We start from the raw sequence: 23979 nt of genomic DNA, 5'->3' as shown, positions 1-23979 counted from the left end.
ACTTCTGCTTTAAAGGATCAGGGTCATGTCATTAGGTCAGGCCCATATGGACAATCTCCGTATTTTTTTTTTAAAGATTTTATTTATTTATTTGACAGAGAGAAATCACAAGCAGGCAGAGAGGCAGGCAGAAAGAGGGGGAAACAGGCTCCCCACCGAGCAGAGAGCCCAATGCAGGGCTCGATCCCAGGGCCCCGAGGCCATGACCCGAACCGAAGGCAGAGGCTCAACCCACTGAGCCACCCGGGTGCCCCAAATCTCCATATTTTTTAAGATCACCTCATTAGTAACCTTCATTAAACCTGCAAAATCCTTTTTTTCCATGTAACATAACTTAGTCACAGGGACAGCACTGAGGGGAAAAGATCTTGGGGTCATCTTAGAATTCTGCATGTCCAGAGCTAGAGATATCCACTGGTCTGAGTCCAAAACCCAGTTTCCTTGCTCTCTTTTGCATTTTTTCATTGTGGGCTCTGACTCAGGGCAAATGCTTCTGGAGGCAGAGCAGCCATCCCAGAAAGCCTTCCTGTTTGATCAGTTTATAGCCCCCCACAGATCAGGCCATTTTCACCCCTCCGGCATGCACATTTAGTCCTCCTGCCCTAACCCTGGCTCACTAATGACTCTGTCTCTGGGAGCCCGGCCCCAACAGGACTGCCAGCCCACTCAGGGGCTGGAGCTGTGGCTCTTGGTTTCCGCTTCCACGGACAGATCCCTTCCCTGGATCCCTAAGAGCAGAAGAGGAATGTACGACCCTGCCCCAAATTCCTAATAATTATCTTTCTCTATTTGTCTTGGCTACCAAGAAGGTCAAAATAAAATTGTGCTTTTTTTCTTATTTGCAATAAAAATCCTTAGCTTAGATATCTTGATCCAACTATCTTTCTGCCCTTATCACAAGGTGCTTGTGCGTGTATACTTTTTAATACACATATCTTCACTGCAGTCACATTCAGATCCGTTTTTGAAGTAAAGAGCTATAAATAAAGAAGTAACATAAATGAAAAGATTCCTGAGGAATATCAATGCAGTTGACTTTTCAGTAATCAGAAGGCTGGGCTCATTTTATTGTATCTTATTTCTTTAACGTCATCTGTATGACTCAGCTCTTTGCAGAGTGAAATGAAGGTTATATAAATATAGTCTTTAACAGAGAATACCAAGTTATTAATTTTAAATGCATCCAAGTAAACCTCTACTGTTTAAGAGTCAAGGAGAACGTAGCCATTGTCTGCAGCCCCTGAAGCATTTTGATGGTTCTGGCGTCAAAAACGGGTCTTGGCTCTTGCAAATATTTCTGCTGCTGCTGTACAGATAAATGCCAAAACCCATGAATTTGAATTTGACTCTGTATTTGAATCATCAGCACATGTAGACTCGACCTACTTTTTGCTGGTGTCAGATCTCATTGGTAAGCCAGCTAACACTTGAATATTAGCATATTAGAAACATGTGCCTCCTTCCCCCTGGCTTGATAGACTGGAGGCTGGTTCACGCTTCCTTCCATTGCTCTCCTTCTGTGGAATTCAAAAGACAGGGTTTGTTTTGATGTACCATCCTAGCCCAATTTATGTCCCTTAGGATTTGATACTAGCACTTTTTTTCCCTTAAAAAGTGGTTAGTAAGCTTCTTCACTTACATAAAGAATATTATTCCTAGTACACACAGTTCTGGGGTTATAGTAAATCTCAAAGTAACCTAAAGGTTTGTTATAGTGAACTTTTGATCTTACAGGTGATAAAACTGAAACCCAAGGAGCTAAAGTGACTTGTCCAAGGTCACAGAGTTGATTAGAGGCCAAGCCAGTAGTACATAAAATCTAGGTCTTCTGGTTCTCTGTCTTATTTTTTTTTTCTTTAACCATAACTTCAGTGCTTTCGGGAATCAATGTGTTTGGTTTCTTCAAGGTAAATGAGATTTAGATGAGCACTTGAGAAACCTCTAAAAAGAAAGGAAATATAAGTGATGGCATTCCAGTCCGTGGTTGAGCATTCTTTCTATTTGATCATGCTGCATTTTGCTGATTCTGTGTGATTTTTTGCCAATCCTTTTGCTAATGTCAGTGATTTTCCAGAATTTCCCAGTTTTATTATATTGCGCCCTTGCACATTTTAAAACATGGCTTTTTTTTTTTTTTTTTAAATTGCAGCCTTTTACCTTTAGGTACTGGAACCATCTTACTTCATTTTTTTTAATCATTCAAAATTATTTGTCACAGTCTTAAACTCATTGACATTTTACAGCAAATTTCTTGGGGCATATCTTGGAGTTGATTTAAATCTCTTCCTTTCAAGGCTGTGTTCCTGAGCTCCTTCCCAGCTGTGTACTCTGAGCTGCTGAAGCTCTTTGATGTCAGGGAAGTGGCCAACTTGGTACAGGACACCCTGGGCAGTCTGCCGACCATCGTGCATGTGGATGACTCCCTACAGGCCGTGAAGCTGCAGTGCATCGGCAAAACCGTGGAGAGCCAGCTGTATACCAATCCAGGTAGGGTGGTGAGTCTCGTGAATGAAACATGTTCTGAAAAGCCATTGCTTACCCCTGGTAATCATAGGTCAGCAGAAGCAATTAGAAAGAGGAAGCAGAAAATTCCTTTCTCAAAAGCATTGTATGTTTGGATAGCAGAATAAATGTATTAAGTGGCCAAATATAGAAACATGGCTGTCAAAGCTTTATTTCTAGAAAGAATGAAAACCCTGATTGAATTGATTCTGATCATAAACTGGTGGTGATGTCAGGCATGCTTATTTTCTTGTTACAGGTTTTATTTATTTATTTATTTTTTAAGATTTTATTTACTGGGGCACCTGGGTGGCTCAGTTGTTAAGCGTCTGCCTTCGGCTCAGGTCATGATCCCAGGGTCCTGGGATCGAGCCCCACGTTGGGCTCCCTGCTCAGCAGGAAGCCTGCTTCTCCCTCTCTCTCTCCCCTGCTTGTGTTTCCTTTCTCTCTCTCTCTCTGTCAAATAAATAAAATCTTTTTAAAAAAAGATTTTTATTTATTTATTGGAGAGAGGGTATAGTGAGAAAGAGCACGAGCAGAGATGAGGGGCAGAGGGAAAAGCAGACTCCCCCTCTGAGCAGGGAGCCCGATGCAGAGCTCAATCCCAGGACCTTGGCATCATGACCTGAGCCAGAGGCAGACATTCAACCAACAGAGCCACCTCGATTTTATGTTTTTTATTCAACAAAATTTAACCTTTTCTTTCAGAAAGGCTTACAGGGACCTGATATGATCCTTATTTGTTTGTCTCTTTGTTCTTAAAATGTTTCCATCGATTTGTGTTCTGAAACTGAGTGAAAGTTTTGATGTATTGTCATTTTTTATTTTATACTAGTACATGACCAGTTACTGAATTGGTTTTGTCATAATACCTGTTATTAAATCCCACTGCCTTTTTCTTCTAATTTTTCTTGAAATAAAATATTAGCCTCATTTTCTAGCTTATTTTAAGAAGTTTCTATCGCTGTCACTAAATAAACTTCTAAAAATTGACTTTCCTGAGAATTCTCTTTCCACATGAATGCATATGTGTGTATATTTTTGAAATAAGGTTTTAAATATAATTTTAAAAAAGCTTTTTTTATATTATTTTATTGTAAAACATTTTAAACATACAGACAAGAATGGGGTGTAAGATAGTAAATCATTAATAAATCTCAGTAGTATCGAATATTTGCTTTAGATCTTTTATTAAGAAATCGGTCATTAGAGATATACTTAGGCTCTCCTGCATTTACTGACTTACTTCAGAGAAATTCCCACTATCAGAGATTGCTGTTTGTATTTTCTCAGCCTTTATTACAAATCTATAAGAATACATCTTTTTCTTATCTTTTCAAATATCTTTCATCTGTAATCTTTGTATGATGACATTACGTTATAGGTCATTCCATTGAGTGCTTATTTTTGACTAATAGACTTTTCTATTTATCCAAGCTGTGAGATACATCTCTAGTTCATCCTTTCATTCTTTTTTTTTTTAATGGATGATTTTCCATTCTGAATGAATTTATCTTGGTTAATTTATTTTTTCTCCTATCGATGGACTATTTGTTTCTGTGGGTTTTTTTTTTCACCCTGAGATTATATTTCAGGAAATAAAAGAAATTTCAAACCTTCTAATTTTTCCTGAGGGAAACATCTCCTCTTAAAGAAAAGCTGTTTCTTGCAGTAGTTTTGTGAACTCTGCTCCTCAGAGGCATAGGGGTTCTTCTTCAGTGATCAGGGCCTCCCGCAGGATTAGGAGCAGGGGTGCAAAGTATAGGGGATAGAGGTCCAGACCAGGTACTTGGTGTTAGTTTTCTATTGGTACTGTAACAGCTACTACAAATGTAATGGTTTAAAACAACATAAACTTTGTATCTTACATTTCTGCAGGGAAAAATCCAAAATCCTTCTCCCTGGGCGAAAATGAAGGGGATTAAGGTGTCTGCAGAGCTGTATTCCTTTGTGGAGGGTGTAGGAAGGATCTGTTTTCTTGCCTTTTATAGTTTGTAGGGGCCACCTGCATTCCTTGGCTTGTGGCCCCTTCCTCCATCTACAAAGCCTGCAGTGAAGCATCACAAGATCTCTCTCTGACTCTGACTCTCTTGCTTCTTTCACCTTCAAGGACCCCTGTGTTTATATTGGGTCCATCCAGATAATCCAGGATAATCAAGACCCTTAATTTAATCACTTCTGTAGCATCTGTATTGCCCTTAGCTGTTCCCAGGTTCTGGGACATCTTCCGGAGATGATTATTCTGTCTACCGCATATGAGTAAAACAGACTCAAAAGCTTGTGATAGCTCACCTGTAGATAAGGAGGTAAAAAAACACTTAGAAATCTATAAGTTTTATTTATGGATTAAAAGTTTTAAAAATGAGATTTCAAGCACTATGCTTGTGCTAGCGTATACATCTTAGTTAGAAGGATGTTACCAATGACACTTTCCTGACATAAGATTATAAATCTAAAATAGGACAAGATAAAGTAGAGATAAGGACATTACCAGGTATCTACTACATACATCATCAAAGACCAAATACTTCGTTTTTGAGAGTATTTCTTTCTCAGAACATAGACTATGGCGAAGACAGTTGCTACTTTGAGCTTCTGATCAACAAAGAAATGGTTGGTGGGATTGAAGTGAGAAGAATCTGAGAAAGTGACCTTATTTCCCGAGAGTTCGTATTATCCAGAGAGAGGCATACAGAGTACAGTTGGCCCACGTTTTTAAGAAAATAAATTTCAAAACATTTTAGAAAAAAAGCCTAGATGTTATAAGCTCCCCAGGAAAGACAAATCGTTCTAACGGTTGTCTATGTTCTTGAATTCTGATAGACCCCGTATGGGTGTGTGTGTGTGTGTGTGTGTGTGTGTGTGTACAAGGTTTCGTATAAGGATTGAGCTCAAGTGATGACGGAGGCTGATAGTTGGAGACCTGAGAGAGCCCATGGTGGAAGTTCCGGTCCAGGTCTAAGGCAGGAGAAGACTGAAGTCTCTGCTCAAAGACAGGCAGAAAGAGCAAATTCTCCATTTTGTCTCCTTTGGTTCTATTCAGGCGTTGAGTACATTGGATGAGACCCACCCATGCTGAGGAGGGCAACCTGCTTTACTCAAGCTTCCAATTCCAATGTGAATCTCATCCAGATATGCACTCACAGACATGCCCAGGATAATGCTTAACCAAATATCCAGGTACCCCCCATGGCACAGTCAGGTTGATGCATAAAAACCAAAAAAAAAAAAAAAAAAAACCAGAGTTAAAAATAAAAACACGAAAAACAGAGGAAGCATGCATAGAAACCAGCATGACTATAGAATACTTCTGGTTGAGCTCAGGTTAGAAATTAATACAAAGAAAAGACAGAGGGACACATATAGTCAGCACCAAAGAAAGGAATAACAAAAATCATAGGAAGATTTGGACCAAGTTGAATTGAGGGTCCGTGGGCAACTTAAGGGCTGGAGCCATTCCACAGCCAGGCAGAATTACAACCCCCCCCAACCACCCCCTACCTCCAGTCACCCCCCCAACTGCCCCCCCCACTTCCAGTCACACACCCTCAACCGCCCCCCACCCCCCGCTTCCAGTCACACCCCAAGGTCAGCGTTTAGGGCATCTGGTCAAACCTGAAGGCCAGCACTAAGATTTGAAATCTATATAGATCGGTATTGGATGTCTAAGTCATCTGGGGTCCAGGCAGACATATTTAAAGTGTAAAAATTGAACGACTCATTTTCACTGTCTCCTCACAATTCTATTCTTCCTGTTTCCTGAGAGCCACAAAAAGGTCTAAATTTTGGAGAAGACCAATTTGGCAGTGGCAGAAGGAGCTGACCTGAGGTATAGAGATTGAGGAGGAAACATCACCGAAATCATAGTTGAGCCTAAGTTTTATCTGTTTGAAAATACATGTAAACATCAAGGCCCAAATTTAAACTGTTTCCCTATTTTTTTTTTCCTAAACTTTTCTTTTTTTTTTTTTTCCTAAACTTTTCAATACTGATTGGCACGTGCAAGCACACTACTGGGGAACAGTTGAAAGCCATGTCTTCTCATTTCTTACACTTCATCATCGACACTGGCGCTGATGTTCAGGGGGAACCGGGCCTGGGATGTGTGTCTTGGTTTCATTTCCATGAACAGCTGCCCTCCTTGCCGTGAAGGATTGCGAGTAGGGGCATTCCCCTGGCGGCTCGGGCGAGGACCCGCAGAGGGAGTCACTGTAAGCCAGACCCAGAGAGTGTGTGTGTCCTGTTGTCTTCCCGTTTTAGCTGCATTGATACGTGAAGACACAGAGCTCTCTGTTTCAGCTGCCCTCGTGATACCACTCTCACATCTGTATTTCTAGGCCTGATCTCTCCTCTAGGCTGTAAACCTGAGTAGCCATCTGTCCTCGGCTTCTCCATGCAGATCCCTCACAGATACCTCAAACCCTTTGTCCCTCCCAGCCGGCTCCTCCTGTCTCAGTATATGGCAACACCAAGCCCTACATAGCTCTTAGCCATCCTTGAAACCTTCTTCTCCCTCTGTCCTTTATCTCCACCTCTCCTGAGATGCTCCTGGGCCTCCACACCCTCTCACATGTGCCGGACCCCCTACCCCCAGCCTGCCACAGGTCCCTTCCACACTGCCGCATTGTCTGCACTCCCTTGGGCATGTCCATCCTCACTTCCCTCTCCCATCCATCTGCATAGCCAGAGTTCCCTAACGGAAACTCACACCAGACGATATTGCTCCCAGCAACCTCGCTCACATCCCCTGGTTGTGCTCTCTTTTGAGGACACAGAAGAGAACTGATCTCTCAGGCCCCATGACATCACCCTGTCCACCTGCCTGGTCCCGTCTCTTAATGCTCTACTTCTGCTTGAACCCGTGCTCTCCTGCTCATGTCTGATCCCAAGTGATCCCTGTTCACCCTGCTGGGCTCAGTTCAACTCTCATTTTCTCAGGCCTCTCCTCTCTGCCGTGCATGCTCAGATCTCTCTCTTCGTGCTCATATTGCTTTTTTACTTCTTGGAACACCTGATGCAGCTGAAACTGTATAAGGAATTGGGTTTTAGTCGTTTCAAGTCTGTCTCCAACCCTTGCTCCAGAAGGAAAACCTCCGAGGGCTGGGACTTTATCGGTCCTGATCACAGTGATTCTCTCCAGCTTCCAGAACTGTGCCTGGTGCATGTTCCATAGAGGTTTCGTGAATGAAGACTACATAGTGAGGCACACATTAAGGATCAGGGCCGAGCACCAATAGGTACTAAGTAAGTGATGTGTATATTAAAAAAAAATCCTACTGGAAAAGGATGGGCATGAATAGGACAACAGAACAGCGTGGGCAGTGGGAGGCCCAGACCAGAAGCAGAGCACAGTGGGTAAAAGGAACCAAGTGGTCATGGCATCTAGTTTGCTTTAGGAAGGGTACCCTGTGGTCGAGGCCTCCAGGGTAGGATGAAATCGGCTCAGAGATCATCCTTCGGCCTCTCCTGTCGTTTCCCTCTGTGGTCCTGACATTGTCTATGTGAGAACAGAGCCCCTGCCTTGTGTGCTGTCTTGCCGTTCTGAGTGTTGTCTGTCCTCCAGTGTATGAAAGGTTCGTTTGCAGGTTTTGTTGTTGTCTGTGACATTGGCATTGAGGTTACTGGTGGCTTTGATCACCAAGGCCCAACCTAGCTCTGAATTCAGGTGTTCCGCTGTGCCTCGGCCTGATTGCTGCCCACCTCCTTTATTATTTACCCCCCACCCCTGGCCGGGGCTGCCTGGCTTGTGTCCAGCCCATGCCGCACTCTGGTGTGGAGAGTGACCGGCAACCATGCCTGGCAGTTCAGTGCTCCTTGACCCTGCTTCTGTATGGACAGATGCTGATGTCCAGGTTCCATGTCTAAGCCTTTGCTGGTACAGAAGGTAAAGACCAGTTTGTGACTTCCTTCAAAATTAACCTCAAGCAGGAAATCAACCAGCTTTTCACAGCTGCTTCTCCTCCTTCCTAGCCCCACACCCCCCTGAGAGTTACTCATGGGAGCGGGCTTTACCACTCAAGCGGATACAGGCAAAATGAAAAGTAAATGAGTCACTCCTTTATACACTCAATGAGATGGATAAAACAGTGAGCTTCATCTGAGATGTGGGGTGTGGGGTGTGTTGACCCTTTCAAGGACAAACTGCCCAACGGATTCTATTGTTAAATGTATGTGGAAAGTTAGTGTGTGTTCAGTTGTGGGTTTTTTCTTCCTTGGTCTTGCTTGATGAGTCCAGGTGTTTTCCTTTTAAAGGTAAGAATTAGCATTTTAACCAGTCAGCTTGTTTGGCATTTACCCACCGATTGTATCATTTGCATTGGCTGACATTGCCCTGGTAATGGGGAAAAAGCAAATCTGTTTAGGTAGTCATACATTTCTTTTTATGCACACCACACACGAATTATTTGTCTACCTCACTCCCTTTTTTGCAGTAGCTATTCTCTTAACAGTTGGTTGCAAATTAAATTTTTAGAGATCAAATTCTGCTGGCTGCAGGAACGTATCAGATGAGTTTTATCTTCCTTCCTAATTAATCATCACCAGGCAGTGACTCCTGTCTTGTAATTTTTTAGATTCTTTTTCTTGGTTCTTTTTGTCAAGTAATTGATTTATAAATGAGTATTTAAGTTTCCTGGTCAGGCTTACCATTTCAAGGAACCCTGCAATGAATTATTTCACAAGTTTGGATTTTAATGTTCTGTGTTGCCCAAAGTGAAGAATGCCTGTGCCTTGTGTGGTTTGTTTTAGTGGTAAACCTAAGGCCAAAACGCCTTGTGTTGATAAACCATTAAGAGAAACCATGAAAACCCTGATGATGGCACTTTCCCAGTTGTGAATATTTTGCATTCCCTATGATTTTTTTTTTAAGATTTTATTTATTTATTTGACAGAGAGAGATCACAAGAAGGCAGAGAGGCAGACAGAGAGAGAGGAGGAAGCAGGCTCCCTGCTGAGCAGAGAGTCCGATGCGGGGCTGGATCCCAGGACCCTGAGATCATGACCTGAGCCGAAGGCAGAGGCTTAACCCACTGAGCCACCCAGGCGCCCCGCATTCCCTATGATTTTTATTAGAGTACAGAATTATATATTCTTTTACCTATGCAAGTATCTTCTTATACTGGCTAGGAGTCTCCTACAATGTTGAATTGATTGGTGAGGTTGGCCATCCTTGCCTTCATTTTTATCTTAAACAGAAAACATTCAATCTTTCACTCTTAAGTATTGTGTTAGCTAAAGGTAGGCATTTCAGGTGCACCTGGGTGGTTCAGTCAGTTAAGTGTCTGTCTTCACCTCAGGTCGTGATCCCAGGATCCTGGGATCAAGTCAGGCACTCTGCTCATCAGGGAGTCTGTCTGTCTGTCTGTCTTTCTCGCTCGACCTACCAACCCCCACCCCCAATTCGTGCTCTCTCCCTCTCTCAGATAAATAAAATTTAAAATTTTTTTTAAAAAATCAAAATAAAGGTAGGCATTTCCTTAATGCTCATTATCAATTTGGGAGAATTGTTAGCTTCTATTATTAGCTTCCTGACAGTTTTTTTTCATGAATGCTGAATTTTGCACATTATTTTCTACATCTGTTAATATGGTGAATTAATATTGATTGATTTTCAGATGTTATACCAAACTTGCCTTCATGATAAACTCTTTTTATCATATATATATACATGTATATATATATATATAACTAGATTCATTTGCTCAAATTTTATAAGGATTTTTGCATCTGTGTTCATGAGAGATAGCAATCTATAGTTTTCTTGTCTTGTAATACCTCTGGCTAATTTTGACATCAATAACACTGGCCTTATAAAAAGAGTTAGTTGTGTTCTCTGTTCTATTTTCTGGGAGAATTTTTGTAGACTTGTGGTGATTTCTTCCATAAATGCTTCGTAGAATTCATAGAAGTCACCTGTGCATGGCATTTTTCTAAAGGAAAGGTTCTTAACTACAAGTTCAATTTCTTTACTGAGTATAGTGTTATTTAAGCTGTCCATTTTTTCTTGAGTGAGTCAAGTTGAATTATAATTTATGCAACTATTTATAAGATACATGGGTTTTAATAAATTAAGAATAATCCCTCTAAGTTGTTGCACTGTTGACATCTTTTTATTTTTATCTTTATTATCTTTTTAAAGATTTTATTTATTTATTTGATAGACAGAGATCACAAGTAGGCAGAGAGGCAGGCAGAGAGAGAGGAGGAAGCAGGCTCCCTGCTGAGCAGAGAGCCCGATGTGGCACTTGATCTCAGGACCCTGAGATCATGACCTGAGCCGAAGGCAGAGACTAACCCACTGAGCCACCCAGGCACCCCCGTTGACATCTTTTTAAAAGCCATGTGGATCAGGGAATTTGCATTTGCAAGTGGGCATATCCACAAATAATATGACCATTTGGGGCACATAATAGACAATGCTTTTGTGTTCATGACATCCTGGTGAAGAGAAAACACTCAGGACAATAAGCATCATTACTTGTTACTTTTCCAAAAGATTGAAATAAATACTGCATGAGTCTGTTACCTCTCTATTTCAAATACTTATTTAATGACAAAGTAGGGATAAATGTAAGACTTCCAGTAATGGAGGAATGATACTTGTACAACCAAAATTCACTGTTGATGGATTCAGGAACTAAAATGTGTGTGTAACCTCAAAATCATACTTATGACACTCTCATGTTCTTTCATGGCCATGCACAGAGCAATGAAAACTTGGAGTAGCAGGATGCATGGCTGAGATGGAACAAGGCGGCGCTCTGCCTTCCTTTCCACTCTCACGCAGGGTAACTGGAGGATGGAACAGCAGGGGGCAGTGCAGCCCAATGCGAGAAGCTCCAGCTCTGGGGCCACAGGATAGTTTGAATCCCACCCATGGCCCCTCCTTACTGGGCTGGCCTCAGGCAAATCACTTAAAGGCTTCTGAACCTTTTTTTCTCTTTTGTAATATAAAGGAAATCGAATATGACTGCATGAGTTGTTTTTAAGATATAATATCTTTTATCTATGTGGTCTGTGTATTTTATCTATGATACATTATTTGCTGTTTCATTGTTCCCAGTGACTTCTTAGAACTTACCGAGCATGAATAACAAGAATCGGCTGTTTATCTTTCTCCCCTGATGAGAGTATTTCATTTTCAGATATTCAGATTTTCAGATATTCAGCAAACCTTGCATTTAAGATAAGCCTGTCTGGTCGTGAAGTACTACGTATTTTACATGTTGCTAGAATTGATTGGCTAAATTTGTAAAAAGCATTTTTGAATCTATGACTGGTAAAGGAATTTTTTTTTTTTTTAAATGTGTAGTCTCACAAGTTTAGGAGCATGGGAGAGGAGATAACACATAAATATCAACATTTTTTTACCAAGTTGAGTGGTAGCTGACAGCTGACAAGAGAAGGCTGACCCACACAGGTGTGTGGAGTTGGAGTAGAATCAAGGAACAAACTAATTTACTCCACCGAACTGTAGACAGCTCAGGGCGACTTCAGAAAGGATCAGGAATGAAAGATACCAGTTTGCCAGGGGCACCTGGCTGCCTCTGTTGGAAGAGCATGTGACTCTTGATCTTAGGGTGGTGAGTTTAAGCGCCGCTTTGGATGCAGAGATTACTAAAAAAAGATAAATAAGTTTTTTTAAAAAAATACGAAAAATAAACAGAAAATACTAGGGATCTGAAGATTAAGGGTGCTAGAAATAAAAAAATTGGATAAGAAAAATCCTTAGAAGAGTTAGCACCCTGCCCCTGTCCCCTTCTCTAATTCAGCCAAAAATGGTTAGATTCACTATCTGAAGGAAGTGAACGAGGTATGCCTAGAATCAAGAGATCAGGCACTCTAAATTTGAGACTGAATCACCACACCATAAATGGGGCCTCGCTGTTAAACAGAGAGACCCCTACCGGCCCCTTCCTTTCTTGATTTCAAATGACTAAAAGATGATGGTTTCGTGCTCCCCCATAGAGGAGATTATCAGATTCCTCTGTAGAGAAACTGACCAGCCCAAGAAAAGACATATCATTCTGAAATTTGGGGGTCGCCTGATGAAACATCTGGATGCCTTCCCACCCTGCTGTGAAGCTTCCCCAGTACACAAGCTTGCCAACAGGCACAGAGTTGTAGTCCCCCCCACCCTCCCCAGTTAGCATTTTGGTGCCTTGCTTATAAAGACAGACAACCAACAATCATCAGATACTTGCAGAAATACCTTTAATGTGAAAGCAGAGGCCAAAATGAAGAAACAGAAAAAAGAACTTGAAAGAAAATGATCGTTTGAGGAGATAAATAAATAAATAACAGAATTGTCTCTAACTCAGAGAGAGAAAATCCATGAAACATGCTTTAAAAGGATATCACTCAGAGAAATAAACAGGAGTGGCTGCATAATGAAAATACAACACCTCTTCTTTGAAAATTATTAGGAATTTCATGCTGGGAGCACAGAGCATGAAACCAGGTGTGGGGCTGTTCTGAGCACAGGCACCTGTGTGAGCACACACCTGTGACACCAGCCTTGGACATAAGAAAGAACTCTTGGAGATTAAATAAACAAGAGCAGGAATAAGAAAGTTGAAGAGTTAGAAGATAAGGAATTTGGACAAAAGGATGAAAAAGTGCTCAAGAAGATGGTTTAAGACATTCATGATATAAATGTAGTCAGAATTCCAGACAGAGGACAGAAAAACTAGAGAGAAGGAAATAATCGTACAAGTATTTCAAGCCAAGTTCCCAGAGCTGAAGGACATGAGTTTATAGATTTCAAGGGCCAAGGCAAGGCAAACAATTAGAGAATTTTGAATTATCAGGGATAACTTCCTGAAAACTTTCAAAGAGAGAGAAACTAAAGCAAAACAAAAATGGGGTCATGTGCAAAGCACTGGACATTATAATGGTAGCAAATACAAAATGTTGCTTTAGCCAGAAATTGTGATAGGATTTTTTTTTTTTTTTTTGAGACTGGGAAGAAGAAAAGAGGCTAACCCTATTGTAGTAAGAAGTCAGTAGATGGTCAATCTCAATGAAAAATCAAGCATGCCATGTAGATATTGGTAGGTAAAACAAATAATTCAAAAAATAACCCATTTCAGCACAAGAATCAAAGGCTTCTCGAGTGCAGGAATCATGGATTTGGGAAAGGAACCGCTGTTTTTCAATATCCGTCATGTACCCTTTAACTGTCTGTGTTAATCCTTTAACAATTACAGTTAGATTAAAGAGTAGATAAAAATTTGAGTGGGGTCCGCGTGGGTCTGCACCGATGTGACGCGAACGTTTCTTCTCTCTCCAGATTCCAGGTACATCCTCTTGCCCGTCGTGTTACATCACCTCCACATGCACCTGCAGGAGCAGAAGGACCTGATCATGTGTGCACGTATCCTTAGCAACGTATTTTGTCTCATCAAGAAAAATAGCTCAGTAAGTAAATACAGGTCAGAGTATGTAGTTCCCATCAAATGACTTTCGGAAATAAAAATGCTCGAAGTCCTCAGAGAAACCTCACTAAGCGTAACCCTCTGAGACTCTCACTTTTATTTCCAGCTGGGTTGGACATTTTGCTTTTCTTCTGAAATAATTTTTTTTCATCCTGTAGGATTGCTATAACCCCAAATAACCTGGGTTTCCTAAACTTGTATTTCGAGAAAGAACTGAATACCCAGTGAGAAAAAATTAGAACTCTCAAAGCCTCCCACATGTATCTTTAATCTTGATATGCTGAATTCTCTGTGGCAAGAATAAATTACTGCCTGTGAAGTGAAGTCTTTTTGGACCCGGTCTGTGGAAGGCTGCATGGTGGTGGTCTGAGCTTGGACTGGCTCTCGGACCCTGCCCTGCAGAAACTGTGGAAACAGAGGAAAGCCCTGGGAGACCGAGCGTATCTTGCACTATAGTTATTACTCAGCCCCAACGGTAATCACTAGAGTGTTGTGGATTTGGGAATTCCTGTGCACATATCTGATGCTTGTTGCAATGCTGTTACATTATAGAATGCAGGGCAAATAGAGAAAAATCACAGACTTCCTTAGAATTGGGGACAAGTCTTTGAGTATTCATGTCCATGGCTCATGGCTCACGGCCGATGTGAAATTCCCATGTAAAGGACGTCCTGTTCTAGCTCTGGCAGTTTACAGCTGTGAATTGACGTATACTCGTCTTTGACAGCTTGTCCAGAGCAGTGTTGGGAGTCCTGTGTCTCTCCCTCCTTGCTACTACTCTGCTACCGTCTCCCCATGTTTGTTCCTCGTACTTATGATCGCCTTCTGAAGCGCTCAGTGTTGAGCTGGCATGGAACCCCAGTGGAAGGAACGGAGAGAGGGCCCCAGGCCTGTGGAAACAGAGTTGGTACTGGAGAGGAAAAGGGCAGAAGCTGTGTTTGAAAATGTAGTAAGAGAGGGGTGCTGGGTGGCTCAGTGGGTTAAGCCTCTGCCTTTGACTCAGGTCATGATCCCAGGGTCCTGGGATTGTGTCCCACATCGGGCTCTCTGCTCGGCAGGGAGCCTGCTTCCTCTCCTCTCTCTCTCTCTCTCTCTCTCCCTGCCTGCTTGTGATCTCTCTCTGTCAAATAAATAAATAAAATCTTTAAAAAAAAGAAATGTAGTAAGAGAGACCTGCCCAGGGAGGGAGGACTGACTTTTACACATCCCCAAGATCCTAGGCCCCAACGTCGAGCTGGGACAGGGACGAAGAGTGATGACAGGGAAAGTGGGAGTTTTGCTTTAAAACTTTCCTGTATAATTCTGCTGAGTGAGGGGATTCACTGCAGAAGACTGAAAACCACTATCAACAGTAGCGGGAAAGACTTTTTAAAAATGTCTCCTGTCTCTTTCAATTTGGAAATTGCAGTCACCTTAGACTTACCTGTGAAGGAATTCAGAAGAGAAACTCTGCTCTGCCGGAGAAACCTTGGTAGTTTTCTTTCAATTTTGAGAAAGTTTATCATGAAACCCTGGCCAGAGAGCTGTTTCAGACTCCCACTTTGTAAAAGTTTTTGTTTGTTCGGGTGGTTCTGTTTTTGGGGAGGCAGTCTTGGTCGGGAGCCTTTGGACACAGAGTTTTGTCTTGTGCCGGTGTAATAAGAATCCAACTCTATTAAAACATGCGGTCAGTGCAGAGTAGTTTGGGTTTCTCTCTCAGGTCCTGGGGGTTTGGATACAAGTATTAATTTTGCTTTAGGGAAGCAGTGCCCACCGTGGCCACTGATCTTAGATCCAGTCTGGAGCTCATGGTGCTCATCTGTACTGAATGCTGTTTGCTCATCTTACATGGAGAGTTTTTTTAAAAATCGTTTTTATGGGAATAGTCATTTGCACTAAAAAGGGTTTTGGAAAATGACCTTTGCAACTCAAGTGATGAGAAGAGGATATGTAAGCACAATCTGAAATCGAGACAATTAAGAACATTGGGAACCAGGAGGGGCTTTCCATCAGCAATCCGACTCAGAGAGGCGAACTGCCTGGGCCTCATAACATGCTGTGTCCATGCGTAGCTGGTGCTCTTAGTGCATCTGGTTTGCTTTCCAGGACGTCACCCCACCTTTCATTTGTGTGTCCAGCAGCCACTGCCCAGCCTACTCTTGGGTAAGCTATGAACTTCTCTGTGCCTTTGCTGTAAAAGAAGGTCATTGACGTAGGTGACGTAGGTGAGGTCCAGTTCTGTCAAGTCCACTAGTCTTTTTGATCTGTGTTTGGCAGTGTGGGGTTTTTCCCTTCTTTTCCACTAGAGAGATTAATATGTATATGAAGCCACCATTTCCTGAGCTTTTTATTTTTTTCCCTTCAGGAGAAATCAGTGTTGGAGGAGATAGATGTGATAGTGGCCAGCCTGCTGGACATCCTGCTGAGAACCATACTGGACATCAGCAGTCGACCTCAGCCATCCGGCTCCGCCATGAGGCTCCAGTTCCAGGATGTCACTGTAAGAGCTTAAAGCAAATGGCCCCGAACAGAGCACAGCTGTGCTTGTAAAAGCTTCGGTCCCTTTGAGGGTGGGTTGCTATAGGAAACTGGGAAATCTGGCTCTGGGAGAATGACCCTTGTGTATTTCGAAGATACACGAAGTTAACTTGCATTTTGCCAGGGAATGAAGATAAGAAAAACACTGTTTGTTAAAAGATCTTGGATTAAGATATGTTTAATTTCAGAAAGCCAAATTTGTTATTAGCTCTTACTTTTCTCAATTTAATTAGCCTGTGATTCTGTGTCCCCAGTCCTCTTGGCACTTCTCATTCTCTTTTTATCCATCAAATTGCTTGAGGAGAGGAGAATAATGAGAGAGAGAAACAGGAGTCAGGTGTCTGGAGTTCTGATTCTGGATTTCTCACTGTGGATAGTAAGGATCTTAATTTGGGGATGCCTTGGTTTCCTTAGGGATGAATTGAGAAAGTTTGACAAGGTAATTTCTAAGTAACCTTCAAGCTCCACTCTTTTATGAGTGTAATATAACATGATTTATAAAAATATTAAGAAATAATATATCTGATAGTTTATGTATGTGTATGTGTTTTTATGTGTGTGTGTGTCTATAGAGAGAGATGGATTGATGATTGGGTGGATAGATTCTATTTAAAACTCACATTCAGTTCACCAAGAATGGTTTTTTTGTTTTTATTTTTTTTAGATCTGATTAAGAATATTCTTCCAAATATCCAAAATGGCAGTAGATGCTATAGTTTTCATATATTTACAAAAATGTTGGCTTTTGCCATTCTTAATATAAACCATCCACAGAAGAACCTTTGTCTTAAGAATGTTTGCTCAGCCCCTGATGAAAATAATTTTTATTTCTACTTAAAAAAAAAAAAAATCCGAAGTCTGCCCTGACTCTCCTACCAAGTTCTCCTGACTGTTTCAGGACGGCCATGTTGTGTTGAATTTTATTTTCTCTGCTTTTAGAGCTGAGATTAACCCGAGGAAACCAAGCTCTGAGTTTGGGAAATAAAGTTAAACTCTTTCTTTTGACCAACTAAGTTAAAGATAGTATGAAAACTTCCTAATATATGTAATAGCTCTACTGCCTCATTAAAAGAAAAGATAAGCCAAGCATTTGAGTTCTCCATTTCACATGGAAAGTGGTACCTGCATCATGCAGTTGGCTTCGTGTTTTTAGCGCAATGCTTAGTTCAAAGTAAATGCTCAAAACATATTGTTGCTGCTTAACACTCCTGGGGTTCATTATGGATTTGAAGGTTTGGGGGTTTTTTATGTTGAATTTTTTTATTTTGTTTTTTCATTTTTTTTTTTTTAGTTAAACTTGTTATTTTGTGATAATAATAGAGTCACATGCACTTGTAAGAATTATTACAGAGTTGTAGGAAATATTACACAGCTTTTACCCAGTTTCCACAATGATAAAAATCTTACAGAACTATCGGACAGTATCATGACTAGGATACTGACATTAATAAGTCCAGACACAGAATATTTCCGTGGCCCCAAGGATCCCCCGTGTTGTGTTTACAGTCAAAACCACTTCCTTCCCATCTCCACCTCCTCCTTAACCCTGACAATCCCAAATCTGTTCTCTGTTTTTATAATTTCGTCTTTTCAAGCATGTTACAGAAATGAAATCATACAGTAAATAACCTTTTGTAATAAGCTTTTTTTCTTTAACTCAGAATAATTCCCTGGAGATTCATCCAAGTTGTTTTATATATTTATATAATTATACATCTTGTTCTTTTTATTGCTCAGTAGTTTCTATGTTTTGGATGTACTACAGTGTGTTTATCCATCACCCATTGAAGACCACCTGGGTTGGTTCCAGATTTTGGCTATTACGAACAAAGCTGCTATAAATGTTTCTGTGCCAGTTTTTATGTAAGCCTAAGTCTTGATTTCTCCAGGATACATTCCTAGGAGTGTGGTTGTTGGATTATGTGGTAGTTGCAGGTTTAGTTTAGTTTAGCTTTTTTTTTTTTTTTTTAAGATTTTATTTATTTGAGAGAAAGAGAGAGTGCAGCACACTCAAGCGGGGAGAGGGGCAGAGGGAGAAGCTGGATCTCCACTGAGCAGGGAGCCCCACGTGATCCTCTGTCCCAGCACCCTGAGATCATGACCTGAGCTGAAGGCAGATGCTTAACTGACTGAGCCACTCAGGAGTCCCTGCATGTTTAGTTTTAGTTTTCGTTTTTGTTTTATATTTCATTTACTTATTTGAGAGAGAGAGAGAGAGAGACTGAGAGAGCGAGCATGAGAGTGGGGAGGGTCAGAGGGAGAAGCAGACTCTCCGCCAAGCAGGGAGCCCAATGTGGGACTCAACCCCAGGACTCCAGGATCATGACCTGAGCGCTCAACCAACTGAGCCACCCAGGTACCCCACATTTTTAATTTTTTAAGAAACTGCCGAACTGTATTCCATAGTGGCTGTATGACTTTACATTCTCATGTCCACGGTGTATGAGTGATCCATTTTCTCACTGCCCTCTTCAGCATTTGGGGTTGTTGGTTTTATGGTTGTTGTTGTTGGGGGTGGTGGTGTATTCTGTTACATAGGAAGTAATATCTTACTGTGATTTCAGTCGGCATTTTCCTAATGACCAGTGATGCCGAACATACACTTTCATACGCTTGTTTGTCACCAATATATCCTCTTTGGTAGAACATCTCTTCATGTCTTTTTCCCATTTTCTACTCAAATTGCTTTTTACCATTGAATTTTCATGGTTTTTTATATATTGTAGATACTAGTCCTTTATTGAGTATGTGGGTTATAAATATTTTCTTCCTCTCTGAAACTTATTTCCCCATCCTCTAAACAAGGTCTTTTGCAAAAGTTTTTATTATTGATGAAGACCACCTTATCAGTTTTTCCTTTCATAGATCATGTTTTTGATGTCAAGTCTAAGAATTCTTTGGTTTAGCCCTATATCCTAAAGTTTATCTCCTAATAAGTTTTTTTTTCCCTAAAAGTTTTAACAGTTTTATATTTTACATTTAAGTCTACAAACCATTTTGAGCTAATTTTTGCATAAACTGTGCCAGATAATCTAACATTCTATTATCTCAATATTGACATGTATTAATTGTCTTTTTTTATTCAATTTAAGCTCTTCCTGGTCCTTGGTATGATAAGTGATTTTTAATTAAAGTCTGGACATTTTTATGACTGTGAATCTTACTTAAGCCTTCTGTTTTAGCTGGCTTTATGTGATACCACTTAGCAGGGGAAGGGGAAGAGTGCTAACTCATGATGGCCAGAGGTGGAATTTCGTGTTCCCCACATTGTCTTCACTAACACTGACCATTGGGCATGAAAGCACCGGCTCCCGATTTGGCTTTCTCTAGGGAAGATATTAGGGCACCCCTACATAGCTTTGTGAGCATGGAAGTCTAAGTTCCCCCTTTGCTGTGGGTGAGACCAAAGTCCTTTGTGGTCTTCACCTGGAGTAGAGCAGTAAAACTTTTGTCTTGCTTAACTGTCCTTTACTTGACCCTTTGGCGAAAGAGAGTAGACTTTTGTTGTGTGTAATTGTTGGTGTAACTGGCCAGCTTCTTCAGCTCCAGGTGTGAGATACCCAAAGCAGAAAGAAAACCCAGAGAATGTGGTACTATGCCCTTCCTCAGCTCCCAAGGACCCTGGCCAGACTGCTCTCTTTTCTCCACCTTCAGACTCCTCTTCTGTTTGTTCTGTATCTATTAGTGAGGTTTGTAAAGTAGTACATAGCAGGAGGAATAGGTAAAAGTATATCTACTCCATCTTCCCCAAAGCAGAAGAAAGTTCTCCTTCATTATGATTTTGATGGGGACATTTTAATGGCTTCCTGGCAATGGAGCTCTAACATAGTCTTAAAATGGTAATAGCCTAGCAAACTTCAGAGCAAATGTTGGCTGTGCATAAGGACTGCCTGAGGTTGGAAGCTAAAACACATTTTCAGACTGCTTTGTATCCAGAGGCAGTTGTCAACGACATATCTCTCTGGGGTATGCCTGGCCTTTAGGCCTTCACAGTATAATAATCAATGCAAATTAAGAGACTTGAAGGCAGTGAAATCAGGTTTGCAGATGACACTGGGGGTAGGGCAGGCAGGATGTTCATCCATTGTTCCGAATTTTAGGAAAACCACATAAGGAGAAATTTTCCCCAGCATAGCCATGTTGTACCCTCCCCCGTTTTGCAAAAAATCAAACTCTCTCAAGGTATGTGGTTTGAAATTTGCTGGGAAACATCCATTTGGATTTTTTGGCTCCTTTGGTTTTATGCTGTAAGACATTTTTTTCAGGGGACTCAGGCTGATCTGCTTTGAATCCTCTTTTGCAACTTTATTATCTACAGGCTCTTGGGCAATTTACAAATACCTCTAAGCTTCTCTTCCTTTGTCTTTAAAACAAAAAGGGGGCACTTGGGTTGCTCAGTCATTGAGCATCTGCCTTCAGCTTAAGTCATGATCCCAGGGTCCTCGGATCCAGCTCCACATTGGGCTATCTGCTCAGTGGTGAGTCTGCTTCTCCCTCTTCCTCTTCCTCTCCCTCTGTGTGTTCTGTCTCTTTCTCTCTCTCTCTCAAGTAAATAAATAAAATTAAACAAAAACAAAAACAAACCAAAATAATTGGACCTCTCTCAAAGTTAGTGTAAGGATTTCATCACATGTGTAAGGGTTTAAATAATATCAGTTTACTTCAGTCATTATTGTGGTAGCAGCAACAGTCACAGTAGTGCTATTATGACTGCTGAATAATTACACTGTTGTATAGTGAGGAGCATGCACTGGTCATTCACAGAATCAGTCCTCTGTGGACACTGAAGACTTAATTTCTTTACCATTTTCTCATGGAGAACAGGCTCTTTGAATAAGGTCTTTACGTGGTAGTCCTACATTGAACACTTCTCAGTCCTTGCAGAAAAAGTGCCCGCAATAAGTGGACATCCCGTGGGTGAAAGCAGTTCCCACAGCATGTCATGGTGGAATGTTCCAGTTCTCTTGCAAGTCCCATGGCTGTCACCCTGCCTCCCCATAACGCTAACAGGAGGACTGACTTCTGCTGCATCGTAATTCTAGATAACAGTAGCCTTATTTTTACTATTTAAAGAGATTGTACTTTTTGTTCCTTTACCGACTGTTCTTTAAATTTTAAAATGCTCTCTCTTGCTAGAAAGAAAAAATAAAACACCATTGTAATCTGTTCCTTTCAAAACTCTAATTGTATGTGGAAGCAGATTTAATACAGCAGCATGAGCATGTATGGCCATTTGCTCACACCCTCAACTAATTGGACTCCAAAGTTCCTTGCAGTTTATAAACGCGTCTTTCTTTGCCCGTAATTTAGTTTGGCACCATTTATGGTGCAGGTGACTCAAGTCAACATTGGCCATGTCTAAGAAAGATACACTGGTCTAAACTTTCCATGTACTGTGGGCTTCTGGTTGGGGGAGGGAAAGGGATGCAGAATTTTTTAAGAAATTTCTGGAAAAAATAGTGCATGTGTGTAACAGAAGGTTTCATGAGGGCCATTTTTGTATGAGAATACTGTGAATTCACCAACAGTGTGAATACTGTGAATACTCTCATTATTCACAGTTGTTGATAGAAATACCTTCTATACTCAATGTATACATAAAATGGGTGCAAGCCACTAAGACACATAATATTTTAAAGGCAGTGTATGCGTAAATAACTCCCACACTTAAACAAAGCTGATCTTGGCCAACAAAGGTTTTCATTTACTCTTCTTAACAAATGTTTGAGTCTTGGGTTTTCTTAAATTTTTTTAACATTGTATTTATTTATAAGAGAAAAAGCACAAGCCAGGGGACAGGCAGAGGGAGAGGAGGAAGCCGACTCCCCACTGAGAAGGGAGCCAAAGGTGGGGCTCGATCCCAGGACCCTGAGGTCATGACCTGAGCTGAAAAGACTCCCAACCAACTGAGCCACCCATCACCCTTGGACACTTACAATATTTTAAAAACAAACAAATATTATGTTATTGACAAAAAATATTTTAGTAAAATATTGGACATCTGAGCCTTTTTTTGGAATATTGTTGACACACAATGTTATATTAGTTTGAGGTATACAACTTAGTGATTGGACAAGTTTATGCCTTATGCTGTGTTCACCCCAAGTATACCAAGTATACCTACCATCTGTACTCTTGCATTGCTATTAAAATTCACTGAATATATGCTTTACCCTCTGCTTTTATTCCTTTTATTCCTGTGGTTTACTCGTACCATAACTAGAAGCCTGTATCTCTCTCTCCTTCACCCATTTTTTTCAGCTTTTCACTCCCCTCCTCTGCCCTCTGGCAACCATCAGTTCTCGGTATTTATGTGTGATTCTGCTTTTTGTGTATTTATTCATTTTTTTAAAGATTCTATTTGTGAGTGGACTAATGGTCTTTCTCTTTCTCAGTCTGACTTTTTTCACTTGGCATAATACCCTCTAGGTCCATCCAAGTTGTCTCAAATATCACAGTCCCATCCTTTCTTATGGCTGCATAATACTCCATTGTGTACATGTACCACATTTTCTTTATCCATTTGTCAACTGATAGACATGCAGGTTTCTTTCATGTCTTGACTGTTGTAAATTGTAAATAATGCTTCAGTAAACACAACGGTATCTATATCCTCTTGAGTTAGTGTTTTTGTTTGCTTTGGGTAAATACCCAGTACTGGAATTATTGGATCATATGGTATTTCAATTTTTAATTTTTTGAGGAATTCCATACTGCTTTCCATAGTGGCTGTACCAACTTACATTCCCACCAACGGAGTGTGAGGATTCCTTTTTTTTCCCACATGCACTCCCAACACTTGTTGTTTCTTATCTTTTTAATTTTAGCCATTCAAACAAGTGTGAGGTGATACCTCATTGTGGTTTTGATTTGCATTTTCCTAAGGATGAATGATATTGAGCATCTTTTTGTATGCCTGTTGGCCATCTGTATGTCTTCCTTGGAAAAATGTTTATTCAGGTTCTCTGCCTATTTTTAAATCACATTGTTTGTTTTTTGTGTGTTGAGTTGCATTATTTATGTATTTTGGATATTAATGCCTTATCAGATATATCATTTGCAAATATTTTCTTCCATTCCGTGTGTTGTCTTTCTGTTTTATTGATGGTTTCCTTTACTGGGCAAGTGCTTTTTATTTTGATATAGTCCCAATAATTTATTATTTTTATTATTTTTTTAAGATTTTATTTATTTATTTGACAGAGATCACAAGCAGGCAGAGAGGCAGGCAGAGAGAGAGGGAAGAGGAAGCAGGCTCCCTGCTGAGCAGAGAGCCCGATGCGGGGGCTCAATCCCAGGACCCTGGGATCATGACCTGAGCCCAAGGCAGAGGCTTTAACCCACTGAGCCACCCGGGCACCCCCCGCCTAATAATTTATTTTTGCTTTTGTTTCCCTTGCCTTAGGAGATATACCTAGAAAAATGTTACTATGGCCAGTGGGCATCTAGGCTTCTTAACAGGTTAAATATGCTTTGAATTCCTAAATAGATTAAGTGAATACATAAAATAACATTGCAGAGTAGA

At 40.9% G+C, this 23979-nt stretch overlaps 1 protein-coding gene across 4 annotated transcripts in view; it reads left to right on the top strand.

Moving 5' to 3' along the window:
* DOCK4 (dedicator of cytokinesis 4) overlaps positions 1 to 23979 on the top strand; it is a 430453-nt gene that overhangs the window by 300047 nt on the left and 106427 nt on the right. For all 4 annotated transcript variants that reach the window (XM_044246395.1, XM_044246396.1, XM_044246394.1 and 1 more), the window contains exons 23-25: positions 2295 to 2487; positions 13793 to 13920; positions 16282 to 16416. In XM_044246395.1, coding sequence (XP_044102330.1) covers positions 2295 to 2487; positions 13793 to 13920; positions 16282 to 16416 — 456 coding nt within the window. The remainder of the gene's footprint in view (positions 1 to 2294; positions 2488 to 13792; positions 13921 to 16281; positions 16417 to 23979) is intronic.

The sequence above is a fragment of the Neovison vison genome, chromosome 4, assembly GCF_020171115.1.
Source record: "Neovison vison isolate M4711 chromosome 4, ASM_NN_V1, whole genome shotgun sequence".
NCBI lineage: Eukaryota > Metazoa > Chordata > Mammalia > Carnivora > Mustelidae > Neogale > Neogale vison.
The sequence above is the reverse complement of the archived record's forward strand: the minus strand, read 5'-3'. Positions and strand labels throughout refer to the sequence as shown.